This window comes from Gymnoscopelus microlampas, assembly GCF_963454915.1.
Source record: "Gymnoscopelus microlampas genome assembly, chromosome: 4".
Classification (NCBI taxonomy): domain Eukaryota; kingdom Metazoa; phylum Chordata; class Actinopteri; order Myctophiformes; family Myctophidae; genus Gymnoscopelus; species Gymnoscopelus microlampas.
The window spans coordinates 3,443,017-3,460,000 of record NC_139941.1 but is presented as its reverse complement, the minus strand read 5'-3'; the positions used below and the strand labels follow the sequence as shown (position 1 = coordinate 3,460,000).

Genomic DNA, 16,984 nt, shown 5'->3' with positions numbered 1-16,984 from the left:
CGTTCCTCAGCTGCTTCTGGGCTTCAGCAGCCTGGCGGTTGGAATGACTCAGCTGAACCTCCATCTCGTTCAGGTCACCCTCCATCTTCTTCTTGATCCTCAGGGCATCGTTCCTGCTCCTGACCTCAGAGTCCAGATTGTTCTGCATGGAGTCAATCACCCTCTGGCTGTTCCTCTTGATCTGCTCCATCTCTTCATCCTTCTCTCCCAGCTTCCTGTCCACCTCACCCTTGATCTGGTTGAGCTCCAGCTGCACACGAAGAATCTTGGACTCCTCGTGCTCCAGAGTACCCTAAAATATAATACAGGGTCAAAAGGTTGTAGGACCTTTTAATGTAACATTGATCATAAACTGCTACAGCTACACTGTTTCAATATAAAACGTATTGAAAGAAATCCAAGATATAGACAATTGCATTCTTCATCTAGAACCTAAAGGTTTTACCTCTGCTTCCTCCAGGGCTGTCTGGATCTCTGACTTCTCTGTCTCTGTCTGTTTCTTGGACTTCTCCAGCTCATGGATGCTCTTTCCAGTCTCACCGATCTGTTCAGTCAGGTCTGAGATCTCCTCTGCAGTTGATTGAAAACAGTCAATGAGTAACCTTTCAATCAGCAATTGCATTTGAATTAAGTTGGTGTTTCCTAATCCTGCTTATTGATCTTGAACATTTTATGCATTTCTTACTGTTATTAAAATAAATAAATACTCACGTTGCAGGTTCTTGTTCTCACGCTTCATGGTCTCCAGGTGGTCCAGAGACTCCTCGTAGGAATTCTTCATCTTAAACATCTCAGTGCTGAGAGAACGAGCCTCTTTCTGAGCTCCTTCAAGCTCTGCCTGTCCCTCTTCATATTTCTGCTTCCATTCTGCCAAGACCTACACACCGTTTGTAATGAAATGAGTCATGCACCTCCACTTTAAGGACCAGCACACCGTTTGTAATGACATGTGTCATTTACATCCATGCACTTTTAGGAGGATTGTTTAGTTTTAAAATGATGAATGTCAAAGCACCTTATCAAAGTTCCTCTGTTTCTTGTCCAGGTTGGCTGCCAAACCGTTGGCCCTCTCCACATCAATCATGAGGTCTTCTACTTCACCCTGGAGTCTCTGTTTGGTTTTCTCCAGAGAGGCGCACTTGGAATTCACAGCCTCGATTTGCTCCTCAGCTTCCTGAAGACGCTGGGCGAGCTTCTTCCTGTTAGTCGGTTTTGAATGGAATCAAATTATATTGTGGGCAGTATTTTGTATAGTGAGTGGTGCCTGATGTGAACATGTAAAACAGAAAATGTGTTAATATAGCATCACAATCATTTTAACCTCTTTATACGGTATTTATACTTTGGCTATTCAAAAATAGGGTCCACGACAAAAAATCTATTTGTGGGTCCTTGGCACAAAAATGTTTTAGAACCACTGGGGTAAAACATTGACCACTTACTTAGCTTCCTCCAGCTCCTCAGTGCGTTGGACAGCATCAGTCTCATACTTGCTCCTCCACTGACACACCTCAGCGTTGGCCTTGGACATTCCACGCTGCAGTTCAGCCTTGGCCTCCTGTTCCTCCTCAAACTGCTCCCTCAGAAGGTCACAGTCATGGCGAGCTGACTGCACACCATGAGCAAGGGCATTCTTTGCCTGTCAAAAGAAAACAATGCCAGAATAATGTCAGCTGGTTAAATATACAAATTGGCCTATTTCTAAATAAAAGTGAAAAAGAATAGAAATTTAGGAGACACTCTTAATCCAGAGAGACTTATTACATCAAAAGCATAAAAATGGTAATCTAGGATCATAGGTAAACCAGGAGCCTATTATCAGAATAATATAAAATATACAAATAATTTGTACATTGAAACTATGAAAACTATAACAATATTGCCAGATCAACACATGAACCTGGCATCTGTCTACATAACATACTATCTAAATAGTATAGTATAAGCCTGCAAGGTCGTCAAGGCTAATAGGGCAAGTGCTACGGTCTAAGGTGGAGTCTGAAGAGATGAGTCTTCAGATTACGGCGGAAGATTGGAGTGAGTCTGCAGTTCTAACTGCTTACCTTAACCTCCTCTTCAACATGTCTCTTCAACTCCTCAATCTGCTGGGTGAAGGCCTGCTTGCCTCTGGTGAGCTGAGAGACGAGAGCTTCTTTCTCTTCAAGTTGACGAGCAAACTCACCTGGTTAGAAATTTGAATATTCGTTTCAAACATTTAAATACATCTTCGTTGAATATACATAATCCTTAAATTCCTGGGATAATTGCTGATAAAAGCATTACCTCTAATTAGGAAATTTGCTCAAGTACGACCAAACCATCAAATCAAATCAAATCAAACTTTATTTATAAAGCACATTTAAAACAACGGAAGCTGACCAAAGTGCTGTACAGGGTTGAGACAAACAAAGCATCAACATAATTCAATAAGCGCACGTAGGCGCACAGACAAAAACAATACATTGTTAAGACACAGTAGTGGATCAAGGGCAATTAAAAGCCAGAGAGAAAAGGTGGGTTTTAAGGAGGGATCTGAAAACCCCGATGGACTGGGCGGATCGGATGGGGAGAGGGAGGCCGTTCCAAAGTGCGGGGGCGGCAGCAGCAAAAGCGCGGCCACCCCTGGTCCTTTTATTGGTTCGAGGGACGATCAGTAATGACTGATCAGCAGACCTTAGGACCCTGGCTGGATTATGTGGTTCTATAAGCTCAGCGAGGTATGGTGGAGCTAGCCCATGTTGAGCTTTAAAAGCAAATAAAATAACCTTAAAATTAATTCTAAAATTGACCGGGAGCCAGTGAAGTGAGGCTAGGACTGGACTGATATGCTCACGTCTTTTTGTGCCAGTAAGAAGGCGGGCCGCAGCATTTTGGACCAGCTGTAGGCGCCTGATAGATGACTGTTCTAGACCGGTGTAGAGGGAATTGCAGTAATCGAGTCGTGAGGAAATGAAGGCATGGATAGCTATTTCTAGTTGTGGTCGGGGGAGATAGGCCTTGACCTTAGCGAGAAGTCTGAGTTGAAAGAAACTAGCTTTAACAACGGAGCTGATGTGTTTGTCGAACTTAAAGGCGCTATCCAGAATTACACCAAGATTTTTGGCAGAGGTGCAGATGTTAGATATGAGAGTGTCCGGGATGTTAGGGGGTGTGACGGTGTTGTGGCCAAATAGTATGATCTCAGTTTTGTTTTGGTTGAGTGTCAGGAAATTGTTGTCCATCCAGGTTTTTACATCCTGTAAACAGTCTAGTAGGGGTTGAAAAGAATTGTTTGAGTCCATTTTGATGGGTAAATAAATCTGGACATCATCGGCATAGCAATGGAAGGAGATGTTGTGTTTGGTAAAAATGGACCCGAGGGGTAACATATAAAGTAAAAATAATATTGGGCCCAGTACGGAACCCTGGGGAACCCCACATGTGAGGGGGGCTGGAGGTGATGAGAATTCCCCCAGTTTGACAGCAAAGGTCCTATCAAACAGGTACGACTTGAACCAGGACAGGGCTGTGCCTGTGATACCGACCTGGTGTTCAAGGCGTGACAGGAGAATCCTGTGGTCGACAGTGTCAAACGCCGCTGAGAGGTCAAGGAGCACGAGGATGGCGGGGGTATCAGTGTCAACAGTTAAAATTAAATCATTAAAAACCCTAAGGAGAGCCGTCTCGGTACTGTGGCCTGGTTTAAATCCTGACTGAAAATTTTCATGGAGGTTGTGGGTGATTAAAAATGACTGTAATTGGGCATAGACTACCTTCTCCAGAACTTTCGAGAGGAAAGGTAGCTGTGAGATAGGTCTAAAATTAGATAAAACAGAAGGATCGAGGTTTTTCTTTTTAAGAAGAGGATTTACCACAGCATGTTTGAAGGCAGCCGGGACACAACCTGAGGTGAGGGAGCAATTAATAAGTGATAAGACACTTGGGCTAACAGCAACAAGGACTTCTTTGAGGAGCCGGGGGGGGATGCTATCGGAAGGACAGTTGGTGGAGCGAAGGTGCATAATTGTATCATTGACGGAGGACAGAGTGATTGGGTGGAACTGGTCAAGAGTGACAGGGCACAGGGAGGTAACAGGGTCTGGGCTGGTGAAAATGTGTGCTGACCTAAGGTCAGAGATTTTGTCGATAAAAAATTGTTGGAAATTTACACATAGGGCAATAGAGGGGGCAATGGGAGGTGCTGCACGGGGGTTAGTGAGTGAGTTAAAGATATTGAAGAGAACTTGAGGTTTATGGCTATTTTTTGTGACAAGATCGGATATGAATTTGGTTTTGGCAGATTTCACTGCCCTGTGGTAGTCAGATAGGCAATTGCGTAGTATGTCTAGGGATATATGGAGTTTGTCCTTGAGCCATTTTCTCTCAGCACGTCGACATAAACGTCTGAGGTCTCGGGTGGAATCATTTAGCCATGGCTCAGGTAAGGATTTGGTGCGCTTGTGCCTAAGGGGAGCAACGGAGTCCAATATTTTAATACAAGTGGTGTTAAAAGTGTCAAGGAGTGCATCCGCCGTCGGAGTACCGGCATCAGCCGGGGAACTTAACACTGTGTCGTAAAAATGAGAGGAGAAGAGTGCTGCAGTCCGAGGATTGATATTGCGTGTGCGGCGAGTAGGGGTGCCAGAGTTAGTAATGGAGCAGGGAATAGAGGTGGTGAATAAAATTGGTGAGTGATCGGAAATGCATGGGATGAAGAAAGCGTCGGTGACGGAGACAGTTACCCCGAATGACAGAATAAGGTCTAATGTGTGGCCCTTTTCATGTGTTGGGATGGTGACGGATTGGGTGAGATTAAAAGCCTCGAGGAGGTTTAAAAAATCTTTGACAAGAGGACGAGACTCACAACAGACATGGATATTGGTATCACCACAAATGACCATGTGGTCATAATTAATCATGGCCCAGGATAAAAAGTCACTAAAATCATTAATAAAATCCTTGTTGTACTTGGGTGGTCGATATATAACAGCACACAGAACGGGGGAGGACAGGTTAAGCTTCAATAGCTGAATCTCGAAGCTGGAGTAGCTGGCCTCAGATTGTATCAATTGACACTGGAGGTTAGATTTGAGAACTGTTGCTAGACCCCCACCAGTGCGGGAGATTCGGGGGGAGCTAAAAAAGGAGCAATCCGGGGGGAGGAGATCAGAAAAGGGTGAATTGTCGCCATGTGTCGTCCAGGTTTCGGTCAGTAGTAGAAAATCCAGATTGCGGGAGGTGAAAAAGTCTTTTAGCCAGCCAGTCTTATTTTTTGTTATTGATCGTATATTTAGGAGAGCCATCTGGAGGTTGATGGTCGGGCCAGGAGGGGGAATAGAGCGTCTCAGCGGGCGGAGGTGAGAAAGACCAACCCCACGTCTAGGGGAGATGGCACTCATAAATAGAGGCTTATAATGTCTGTGGCTGATTATGACAGGGATGTGTGAAGAAGGGGTGGATAGGGTTAAATTAGCAGGCATGTCATTGAGAGTTTTAGAAGTATTGCTAATATTGAAAACAGGGGATGAGTGATGTGGTCCGAGCCCAATAGAGAGAAGGCTGGAGAAATGAGTGGAGGTGATGTGCTGGGAGCTAGGACCAGGAGGACGTCAATAGGTGAAGGACGAGGCAACAGACGGGGTGTGATGACGTATATTAACGGCCAAATTAGCTGCTAACGCTTGACAGCCCCGTCTGTTTGGATGGAGACCGTCGCGATTAAAAAAGGAGGAACGCTCCCAAAACAAATTAAAATTATCCATGAAATTAAAATCATGAGTGCGACACAGACGCTTAAGCCAGGTGTTTAGGCTAGCGATCCTGCTGAAGCGTTCGTCACCGCGGCCAAAAGTGGGGATTGGACCGGAGAGGAAAAAGGGCAACCTGATGGAGTGTAGGAAATCAATGAGGCGCAGATAATCCTGTTTTATGAGTTCGGAGTTGCCAAGGGCCGAGTCGTTAGTTCCGATGTGGACCAGAACCTGAGAAATGGACTGTGGAAGTGAGTCGATGAGAGCGGGTAATTTATCCAATAAAACTGGAATGGTGGCGCCTGGGAAACAGTGTGTAACTGCGTTTACAAAGCGGACATGTTTGATGATGGAGTCACCAACAATCAGCAATTTCGGGGAAATGAGAGGCTGGGGCTTGGGGGGAACTATGAGTGGAGTGGATCGGTCAGCGTTGGTGGCTGTGGAGTGACCCATTACGGCAGTCGGGGCTGACGAGGCGATAGTGGGGAGGTGGACACATGGAGAGACAGGCGGCTGGCGCGGCTGTGGCGTGGGGGGCTGTTGTGGAGGGGGGGTGGAAGTGACTGAGGGGGGGAGACAGTTCTGTACCACTGGGTCGAGAGGGGTGAGACCCCCGGACTGGCGTCGAACCGCCGCCTTCAGCAGTCGCTGGCGATCGTTATTTTGACCGGAGGCAGACAGCCTAGGTTTGTGGACGGACAGTGGGGGGAACGCACTAACGTCTAGGAGGGAGAACATGTTTTTAATGGTGAGTGGGGGGACCTGTGGTGGATGGGGGGGAGGGGAGGGCCCCCTGTGTTTACCCCGAGTAACAGTTCTCCAAGGGACTGGGGTGGAACTAACGAGGGTCGGTTTCGAGGCCCCTGGTAGTTCGGGACAGCAGTGGACGGTGTCGTCCAGCTTGCGTACAGTGACAGTGGACGGTCGGTTGAAGGTCCAGCCGTCGGGGCATGGGACGGTGTCATCAAGCTCGGCGGCGGAGTTGATGACAGGAGCGGGGCCGGTTGAGACCTCGGAGTGGGAAGATACAGCATCGGCGGCAGGAGGAGGGATGTCATCATCATCAGGGCAGAGTGAGTCGAAGAGGATTTCATCGTCTCTTATTTGGTGGAGCCGAGTTACTCTCAGCCTCAACTCGGTCACCTCCTGGGATAGCTGAAGACATCCATGGCATCCAGACGACGACGAGGTAGGTGAAACCACCATACCTCGGCTGAGGGTACAAAAAACAGCTATGGCCAGTAAAAGATAAAAGTGACAGGGTAGAGGAGGCTAGGCACGGGACATCGGGTGATTAAGAAGCGGTGCAGAGTGACACATACCCGCGAGGGCCACAACAAATGGTGGCCCGATGCGGAGAGAAGTCTCAAATTAATAAAGGCAGAATGAGGCAGGCAGAAGGCATGTAGGGGAGCAGTAGTGCAGAAGGACACCTACCCGCGAGGGCCACACAGATGGTGGCCCGGTGCGGAGAGTAGACTCAGAGTGTAGGTAGGCTGGTTAGGTGGTCATCCCTCGGTGGGTGGAAGCTGCCAGGTTAGCCGCTGACCAGTAGTGGCGGATGGCAGTGTGGTTTGTTTGGCCTCCTGGCTGTGCGTCCGGTCATTAAAAATACTTAACCGGGTTAAAAATAAACTTCTTAGGCTACCGGTGTGTGTCGTTAGCCTCCTGGCTAGCCAGCTGTCAAACCTGGCTAGCTGCTGTCAAGCCGGCTAGCAGTGGGCTGACGCCGGCTACTGATCCCACACGGTGGGATTTTAGATGGCTAAAAACACACGATCGGAGCACCCGATCACTAAAAGCACTTAACCAAGTTAAAATAAACTACTAAAATTACCTGTGTGCAAGGTGTGGTGCAAAAATATGACTTAGAAATACGTAAAATAGGCCATATTCGGAGACGCTAAACACCGGTACTACACAAACGACCAACGCTAGCGCATGCGCAGTGTTGCTACCATGTAAAAGTAGACTTTACGGTGAACATTTACCGTTTTCTGTCAACAGTCTTGCTCTCTGAGCTGAAACATCATTTATCTGGCGAACATTCTCATCACTCTTGGCCTTGATTTCACCAAGTTGGTCCTCAAGGGTGCGGCACATCTTCTCAAGATTTCCCTGTTAATTAACATTGGGACATATTCAATCACTGAAGTAAACCTGTTTACCTGTCTACCTGTTTGATCATTGTCATGTCGGTTCATTGTTTGTTACATGAAATGGAGAAGTGTCCTGTATATCCATATGAGCTGGGCTTCCTTGGAAGCGTTACACTTTAATAAAGAAGTCCCCAATTTTTTTAGCTTTTGGTTCATTGAACCAAGTATTTTGTATTACCTTAGCTTTAGCCACAGCTTCCATGTTGCCGGACAGGTCGTCGATCTCCATCTTGTATTCGCTCTTCTCCTTCTCCAGTTTCTGCTTGACTCTCTGGAGGTTGTCGATCTGTTCACCCAGTTCAGCCACGCTGTCGGCCTGTTTCTTACGGAGGCCAGAGGCGGTGGCCTCATGCTGCAGGGTGGACTCTTCGAGGTCACGACGCAGCTTCTGGAACTCAGCCTCACGCTTCTTGTTCATCTCGATCTGAGAGGCGGTGGCTCCACCAGCCTCCTCCAGCCTCTCACTGATCTCTTCAAGTTCCCTGGAGAGGTCAGCTCTCTGCTTCTCAACCTTGGCACGAGCAGCGCGCTCCGCCTCGATCTCTTCCTCCAGTTCTTCAATACGAGCCTTTCAAATTTATGATTTTAGATTTACATATTAATATCCTAATACAAGTACTATTATTAATGATTTTACAGAAAGGGGGGGGGGGGGATACCTGGAGTTCTTTGATCTTCTTCTGCAGCTGGGCCCCCAAAGATTGTTCATCCTCAATCTTACTCAGAAGTTGGCTTGTTTCAAATTCCTTCCTGTGGAATACAGTACATCATATCTTAGTGTTATTCTGCAGGTATAGTTTTTTCTCCATGGCATTTAATATTGTTTATTCATTATTATTATTATTATTATTATTATTATTATTATTATTAGGCGAATTATGAATTAATTATCCATATTGTGGTCCACATTACTTCTTTATCTTCTCATCAGACTGTTGCTTGTCATTCTCCAGATCCATGACGGATTCCTGGGTCAGTTTCAGATCACCCTCAAGCTTTCTCTTGGCTCTCTCCAGGTCCATGCGGAGCTTCTTCTCTTGCTCCAGAGAACCCTCCAACTGCACATAATAATATTGTTGTTCTTATTATTATTCATTAACAACAATAAACATACAGTGTATGTTCACTTCTATGAACTCACATCGTCGACTTGCTGTTCCAGCTTGGTCTTGGCCTTGGTCAGAGTGTTGACTTTGTCTTCCTCTGCCTGCAGGTCATCCAGGGTCTGCTGATGTGCCTCTTGGAGGGCTTTCTTCTCCTTGGTCAGCTTAGCAAGTCCTTCATCCTGAGAGGCCATCTCCTCAGTCAGGTTCTTCACCTAAATGAACCCAACATAGACAGTGTTAATAAGTCCTTCATCCTGAGAGGCCATCTCCTCAGTCAGGTTCTTCACCTAAATGAACCCAACATAGACAGTGTTAATAAGTCCTTCATCCTGAGAGGCCATCTCCTCAGTCAGGTTCTTCACCTGATTAAGCAGAACAGAACTGGAATAGATCATCATTGCACTTGTTCTCTGTCGGGTGGAAACCTCATAATGTCCAAAACACAAACTTTTCAGGATTCACATCCAATTATAGCAAAAGTAGCAGATCGACAAGCTTGTAGATCTGCTACTTTTGATGCTTTTGTGTGACGCTGTGGTACGATCAAGTAGGCCGTTAGTTTACGAAAAAACACAACAAGTTAAAATATGGAGATAGGAGGTTTCTGCCCGACAGCAACGACTACTAACTTGATAGAAACCCCAGAGAGTTTATGATCACAAACCTTGTTTTCAGTGGCGTGTTTCTCCTTCTCCACTTTGGCCAATGTGAGCTCCAGGTCATCAATGTCCTTTTTGAGCTCAGAGCATTCGTCTTCCAGCTTCCTCTTCTTGGCGGTCAGTTCCGCGTTGATCTCCTCCTCGTCCTCCAGTCTCTCGGTCGTCTCTTTGACCTTTGCCTCCAACTGGATCTTACTTTTAATAAGACCCTCACATCTCTCCTCAGCATCATTCAATGCTTCATCTCCCTGGTTGTCAATGAAAAAGATAAGTGAGGGAACTTGTTGCAGCATCTGTTCTGGGTGAGATATATGAGATTTGTTTTGCAGCTGCTTCCTGGGGGGTGGGGGTACATTAACACAAGGGACATTAACTGACTGAACGAGCTGGTGAAAACGGCAGGCTCTGTCATTGCTAGAGCCTGGACGGTACTGAGGCGTTGCTGGAGGTGAGGACGAGGAAGAAGGTGGAGGCTATCAACATCGTCCAAAAGGATGTACTATAGTAGTGCGTGCAGGTGAGGAGCAGTGGCATATGCAGATTCAACGGCCCCCACAGAAGAACGACAAATTGGGTCAGGCGTTTGTGCTGGTAGCCATCTAGCTATACAATGATGCCAACAGCCGTTCGACCACCAGACATTCTCTGCCATGGTCTACATCACTGTGCAAGGTTATTTTTCTCCTGCACCAGAGCCACCATCTTCTCTTCCAGTGTCTTTTTCGAGGCCAGGGCCGCGGCCAGGTCGACCTTCATCTTTTCGTAGTTCTCCTTACATAAGTAAAAGTATCAATACTGCAATGTAGAAATACTCTGTTACAAGTAAACGTCTGGTATTTAAAATTTACATGAGTAAAAGTATAAAAATACTGACATCAAAATATAGTACCGAAAGTAAAAGTACTCAAACTCATATCAATTAATGATGTTTTCAAAGTACCTCCTAGCCATCATCTTGACAAACTCCCGTCTCATGACGTAAGCTCGTGCGAGAGCCTGAGTCATGGTTACCAGAACAAACAGCTTTTCATCTCGCATCTCCTCAAGGACACCCAGCAGACCAGCTTTGAAGAACACCTGCATACAATATTATAATGTAACTGAACAACTGTAAAATCAACTTTTAGTCCTCTGTCGATAACGTTAAACAAGATTTGCAGTGTGTTTACCTTGGTGTGTCCAAACTTGTACTCATCTTGAGGTACGTCAATGGACCCAAGCAGCTTCTCTGAAGCTTTCTTGTTGTCCATGAATGCGCCATCGGGACATGCGCTGGCATTCAGTACTTTGTACCTGTTTTGTAAAAGTTCATGGTCATTTTGCACTGACGTTCAGTTGTTTGTGCCTGTTTTGTAAAAGTGGGTCATTTAGCGTTAATAGGTTTGGAACTAAAAGCTGCTGGAAAAAGAAAAGAATACCTCTGCTTGAAGTCAGCATAGGGAATTCTGCTGGGGAAGCCCTTTCTACAAATCCTGATGCCCTCCAGCACACCGTTACACCTCAGCTGATGGATGACCAGGAAGTTCTCCATCAGGCCTGTAAAGATGTTGCTCCATTATTATTATTATTACTATTAGGACAGATTAAGTACACACTGGCCAATGTTGTATTAAATGATCACCCCACAATCATTGTTTACATTTTTACTTGGAGTCTTTGACTCGTTGGTAATCATATATATATATATATATATATATATATATATATATATATATATATATATATATATATATATATATATATATATATATATATATATATGTATATACATATATATATATAATTACATTTAATCACATATATTTTCTGTGTTTACCTGGAGTCTTGGACTCGTTGGGAATGAGGCAACGCACAAAGTGAGGATGAGTGCTCCTCAAGTTGGTCATCAGCAACCCAAGGTTCGCCTATTGAGACATAAAAGAGCCAAGTGGGCTTATTATAAGCCAAAAGTGATACAATATTGTACTTTTCCCTCCACTACAACTATTTGAACACTTTAGATACTCTACAGATTTTGATTGTTCTCGAACATACATTAACCACTTAAGCCCTATTTTAAACTTCAGCCATTGAAAGATAGCTGATCTACAAGCTCACAACTTTGTTTAATTGTTATATTCCAACATGAAAAGACGTGCCTATTTCTTACATGGATATAATGTTGATAATTATAATGCTTCATTCTTACAGGAATATAATGTTAATAATAATGAATAAATATTCTTACCCTGAAAGCACTAGATACAGTCTGCATGGAACCACCCTTCTTCTTGCCTCCCTTCTTATTCGGGTCTGTTTATATATATATGACTATATATATATCATCAAATGAAAGTTTATTAATATAGCACATTTTCAACGACCAAGGTCGAACCAAAGTGCTGAACAAGAACAAATTAAAAAGCAGGCAAACAGAGCTGAAGAAAACAAATTAAAGCAAAAGAAAAATAATTAAAATAATAAAGGAAGGCAAACAAGTTAAACAGATCACAACAAGAATGAAACAAAACAGCATAACAAAGTATACACAATCAAGGTATACATAGCAAGGGTATACATACATGCTCAAGCAGCATTAAAGGCCAGGGAGAAAACATTGGTCTTTCTTTAATAGATATTAAGGATGGAGCAGAGCGAATATGAAGAGGCAGGGTATTCCACAATCTGGGGCCGGCCACGGCAAAGGCTCGGCCCCCTCTAGTCTTATCCGGGCACAGTCAAGAGCAGCTGGTCAGCCAACCTCAAGGGTCTGAATGGAATATATGGCTGAATGAGCTCAGATAGGTATGGGGGGGCACCCAAATTTGGGCTTTAAAAACAAACAAAAAAAAACAATTCTAAAGCGGACAGGGAGCCAGTGGAGTGAGAAAAGGACTGGTGTGATGGTGCTTTTTCTTGGCGGTGAGGAGGCGAGCGGCAGCATTTTGAACAAGCTGCAGACGTCTGAGGCCAGATTGATCAATGCCTGCGTACAGAGTGTTTCAATAATGAACATACCTTCAGGCTCAGGTTGGGGATACAACACAGCCAACAGTTTAACTGAAGACTTCTGGTACAGTTGCACCACAGAGTCGTTCAACGGGTCTTTGTTCTTCTCTAGCCAGCCTGTGATGCTGTAGTCCACAGTTCCAGCGTAGTGGACCAGGGAGAAGTGGGCCTCACCCTTGCCTTTGGCAGGTTTCGGCTTCTCAAAGGCCTTGTTCTTCCCAAGATGCGTGCCATGCAACTTGTCGTTGAAAGTTTTGTCTGAAGCCTTTGGGAACATGCACTCCTCTTCAAGGATGGAGAAGATGCCCAATGGCTTTGTAAAGGAGACAAAAGAGACACATCACCAAAAACGTAGTGCCAATGACAAAAAACTATATTAACATGTCATGTCCATTAAAGTACAGAATAATTGTATACCTTCTCAATGAGCTCAATGCAGACGGCCAAGTCCATGCCGAAGTCAATGAGATCCCAGGGGATTCCCTCTTTCTTGTATTCCTCTTGTTCAAGAACAAACATGGTGTGGTTGAAAAACTGTTGCAGTTTCTCATTGGTGAAGTTGATGCACAGCTGCTCCAGGGTGTTGAACTGTGAGTGGAAATATCATTAGCCCAATCTCTTGAACTTGCGTAATTTTGACAAAAAGAATGTGTCTCCCACTTTAAAAAAAGTCCATGCTTACATCAAAGATTTCAAAACCAGCGATGTCCAGCACACCAATGTAGTAGTTTCTCTGCTGCTTGGTGTCCAGCATCTCATTGATCCTAATGACCATCCACAAGAACAGCTTCTCATAGATGGACTTGGCCAAGGCACCGACTGAGTTCATTACCTAAGGAAATAGGAACATTATTAGTAGGGGTGTGAATTACACAATTTACATTTTAGGCATTTAGCAGACGCTCTTAATACAGAGTGATATACAATAAGCAAGGAAAACACAAGGTAATACATCAAATGCATAGCAATAGTAATCTAGGATCATAGGTAAACCAAGAACCTATCATCAGTCTAAACAGCATCATCTAAAGAAGATACACACCATACACATTATAGGATGCCAGGTCTAAAAATTAACATGGCATTTGTCTCCATAACATGCTATTTAAATTACATTTTAGCCTTTACATAAGCCTGCAAGGTCATCAAGGCTGGGGAAAGTGCTACGGCAAGTGCTACGGGCTAAGGTGAAGTCTGAAGAGGTGAGTCTTCAGATTACGGTAGAAGATTGGGAGTGAGTCTGCAGTTCTACTGCAATGGGGAGTTTGTTCCACAGTTCGGGATCCAGACGGGAGAACAGTCTGTCCCATCTCTCTCTCTCTCTGGCTTTGAGAGACGGGGAGAGAGAGAAACAGTGAATGTAGGTTTTCATAGACCTGGCCGCTGGTTTCACTCACAGAATCTGGCAACGTCGAAGATAGCTCAGACCAAACCTTTACACCTCTCTCTCCCCCCTCTTCACTACCCGACGGTTCTACCAGTCGGGTAGTGAAGAGGGGGAACAAGAACTGAACATGTTCGGTTTCCCCGAGTCGGCCAATAAGGCCCCGACGGACGCCCCCACGGACCCCTAATCGACGGAAAGACGATATCCAACGCTTTCCGATGCCGAGTCGGCCCAAAATCGGTGCCGCTGCCTTTAAGGAAGGTTCTGACAGCTTCCCTGTGTTACCTGATCTGAGGGAGCGGGAGGGGTTGTATGGTTAGATACACAATGTGTAGTGTTTCTTTTTTTTCTTTTTTTGTACAGGTATGACAATACTGTTAGAATAATATTTCAGAGGTGCAGGGAACTGCACATGTTTCTGCAAAGTCATATTTTTTGTATGCTCGTCATATATTAAATAAATACATAGAAATGAATTTGAATAATGTTGGAGGATCATTTTATTTACAGAAGCTGATTTAAGACAGTCTGGACACTCAAAAAGATGTCAGAGTTGTAATGGTATGCTGTGTTGAGGATATAAGGTGTGTATGAAATCATATCATGGAACTAATGTAACTTACTCACCTGTGGCACAGTCTGTCCCTTAGTGACATACTCGTTTCCGACTTTCACTCTGGGGTAGCAATACGCCTTAAGCATCTCTGCTGAGTTCAGACCCAACAGGTAGCAAATCTTGTCAGCCTCTGAAATGTTCATCCAATTTGCAATTTACAATTTAGGCATTTAGCAGACGCTCTTAATCCAGAGTGCAATTTACAGTAAGCTTATTAAAAAAAAGGGAAATCTATTGAAAATATATTTAGCTTCATTTAGAATATAAGTAAATACAATACTTGTGACAAAGTATGCATTATTTTCATTCCTTAGTTGAAGATGAAGCTCACCCTCCGTGCCATCATGATAAATAATAATAATGATAATACTACTACTACTACTACTACTACTACTACTACTACTACTACTACTACTACTACTAATAATAATAATAATAAAGATGCAGCTCACCCTCCGTGCCATCAGGCTCAGCCTGCTCCTCACGCTGCTTCTGTTTGAACTTCAAGACCCCATGATGCATCACTGAACCGGTGAACTTGTAGATGTACTGTTTCTGCTCAGCGTCGAAGCCCAGGATGTCAATAGCATCCTGATGTCAATAAGCAGAGAGGTATTCAAAAGATTGAGATTAAGCATTAGATTAACAAACATAGTTTAAAACTGTGTACAACTCAGTAAACAAACCAACATGTACAGTATAAGTGTATACAGGGTATCTGCACATTTCTATATTTAAGGACTTTCAAGACCTTTTAATACCTATAAAATAGATAAATACAAATAAAACAAATAAGACCATTACTGTGTCAAAAGTAATCAACAAACTATACTATACAAATTGTCAAAGGGTTATGGTTAGGGTTAGGGTTAATATTTATCTGTTGAACCGAGTCAAACTAAATGTAATGCCTCAACTGCTACAATTCCAAGTGCTTGTCAGGGCGATTGGGGGTCCCCAGTTCAAATATGATTATGTTGAGGGGTCACAGCCTGAAAACTTATAAAAGCACTGCTTTAGAAAATACATTTTGCAGAGCAACTGACTGAAGTAGCACAGTGAGTATAAAAAAATAATGTTCACTGACAGTAGCGTCCAGCTCTTCTTTGTCATTAATGCTGGCCACAGTGATCTGACCCATGCTGATCAACGGGAAGTCGTAGGGGTTGGCGGTGATCAGGCACATTTCTTAAAAGGGATTAAAAAAGTGTGACATTGTGTTTTTATTGATTCATTTATGTTCTCACTGCATCGCCAGTTATTCTACTTTCCAATAATCTCAGGTTTGTGGTTGGTCATCATCTGGAAGAAGATGTGGTAACCTCTCTCTGAAGGAAGCTGGAAGGTCACTCTGGACTTCTCCAGCAGATCTATATGGGTTGTACATAATTCATAATAATATTAATAATAATAATAATCTATATGGGTTGTACATAATAATAATAATAATGATGATGATGATGATGATGATGATAATAATAATAATAATAATAATATGTATGGGTTGTTCATAACTCAAAATATGATCCTCAAATTAACACAAATATAATTTATCATCTGTGAACTTCATACTTACATCAGTTACATGTCTCAATATCAGCACTGGACAGTTTGCCCGTTGTGTTGAAATGGATTCTGATGAATTTACCCTGTTTGTTATATAGCACAATTTGTTGCATCCCTCTAAGATTGTGGAATTATTGCAGGTATTCTCATAAAATATCATTATTTACACTTACAAAGCGAGAGGAGTTGTCATTCCTCGCTGTCTTGGCATTACCATAGGCCTCCAGCAAGGGATTGGCTGCAATAATCTGCCCAATTAAACATTTGGTCAGAATTCTTTCAAATTGAATTGCTATATTGCATATAAATGCTTTATGTTCAAAAACATGTATTTATTAAAGTAAAAAACCTGTACATATACCTTGATTTTTCCGGCTTCGGCCGCTTTTTCTCCAGTTGCAGAACGGAAGGTTACATCCGATGTAACCCAGGTTCTCTGAGTGGAGAGACTGGCTCTCCACTAGATATTATTCAATATGTACGGGAACTGACCCCCAGGGGCAGTGCTCGTGGATACTCTTTAAGACACATCTCCTATGGTGGCCCTGCCCTGATCTGCGATCAGTGGGGTATTTAAGTCCCACCCAGGCAGAGCCACTTCGATTAACTTTGATTGACACGAATTTCGGAGCGGCTCATTCGTGGAGAGCCAGTCTCTCCACTCAGAGAACCTGGGTTACATCGGATGTAACCTTCCGTTCTCTATCGTGGTCGAGACTGGCTCTCCACAACATATTATTCAATATGTACGGGAACACTCTAAGACACACC

At 43.9% G+C, this 16,984-nt stretch overlaps 2 protein-coding genes and 1 pseudogene across 6 annotated transcripts in view; 1 reads left to right on the top strand and 2 right to left on the bottom strand.

Moving 5' to 3' along the window:
* The window catches only part of LOC311043164 (myosin-4-like), a gene marked incomplete at both ends in the record, with an annotated part of 18,237 nt that extends 2,404 nt beyond the window's left edge, over positions 1-15,833 (bottom strand). Inside the window, 23 exons of the mRNA XM_084054348.1 lie at positions 1-292; positions 446-570; positions 712-877; positions 1,016-1,199; positions 1,443-1,639; positions 2,064-2,182; positions 7,724-7,850; positions 8,070-8,459; positions 8,551-8,641; positions 8,804-8,949; positions 9,033-9,209; positions 9,662-9,992; positions 10,597-10,733; positions 10,826-10,949; positions 11,075-11,192; positions 11,473-11,560; positions 11,884-11,948; positions 12,654-12,957; positions 13,062-13,232; positions 13,327-13,476; positions 14,659-14,777; positions 15,100-15,238; positions 15,735-15,833. The exon at positions 1-292 is cut by the window's left edge and continues 17 nt beyond it. Of these exons, the coding sequence (XP_083910474.1) occupies positions 1-292; positions 446-570; positions 712-877; positions 1,016-1,199; positions 1,443-1,639; positions 2,064-2,182; positions 7,724-7,850; positions 8,070-8,459; positions 8,551-8,641; positions 8,804-8,949; positions 9,033-9,209; positions 9,662-9,992; positions 10,597-10,733; positions 10,826-10,949; positions 11,075-11,192; positions 11,473-11,560; positions 11,884-11,948; positions 12,654-12,957; positions 13,062-13,232; positions 13,327-13,476; positions 14,659-14,777; positions 15,100-15,238; positions 15,735-15,833 (3,859 nt within the window). The remainder of the gene's footprint in view (positions 293-445; positions 571-711; positions 878-1,015; positions 1,200-1,442; positions 1,640-2,063; positions 2,183-7,723; positions 7,851-8,069; positions 8,460-8,550; positions 8,642-8,803; positions 8,950-9,032; positions 9,210-9,661; positions 9,993-10,596; positions 10,734-10,825; positions 10,950-11,074; positions 11,193-11,472; positions 11,561-11,883; positions 11,949-12,653; positions 12,958-13,061; positions 13,233-13,326; positions 13,477-14,658; positions 14,778-15,099; positions 15,239-15,734) is intronic.
* The window catches only part of LOC311042899 (myosin heavy chain, fast skeletal muscle-like), a 187,326-nt pseudogene that overhangs the window by 37,113 nt on the left and 133,229 nt on the right, over positions 1-16,984 (bottom strand). The window lies entirely within an intron of this gene.
* The window catches only part of LOC311042893 (H-2 class II histocompatibility antigen, E-S beta chain-like), a 152,982-nt gene that overhangs the window by 30,150 nt on the left and 105,848 nt on the right, over positions 1-16,984 (top strand). The gene's annotated exons all lie outside the window — the stretch shown is intronic.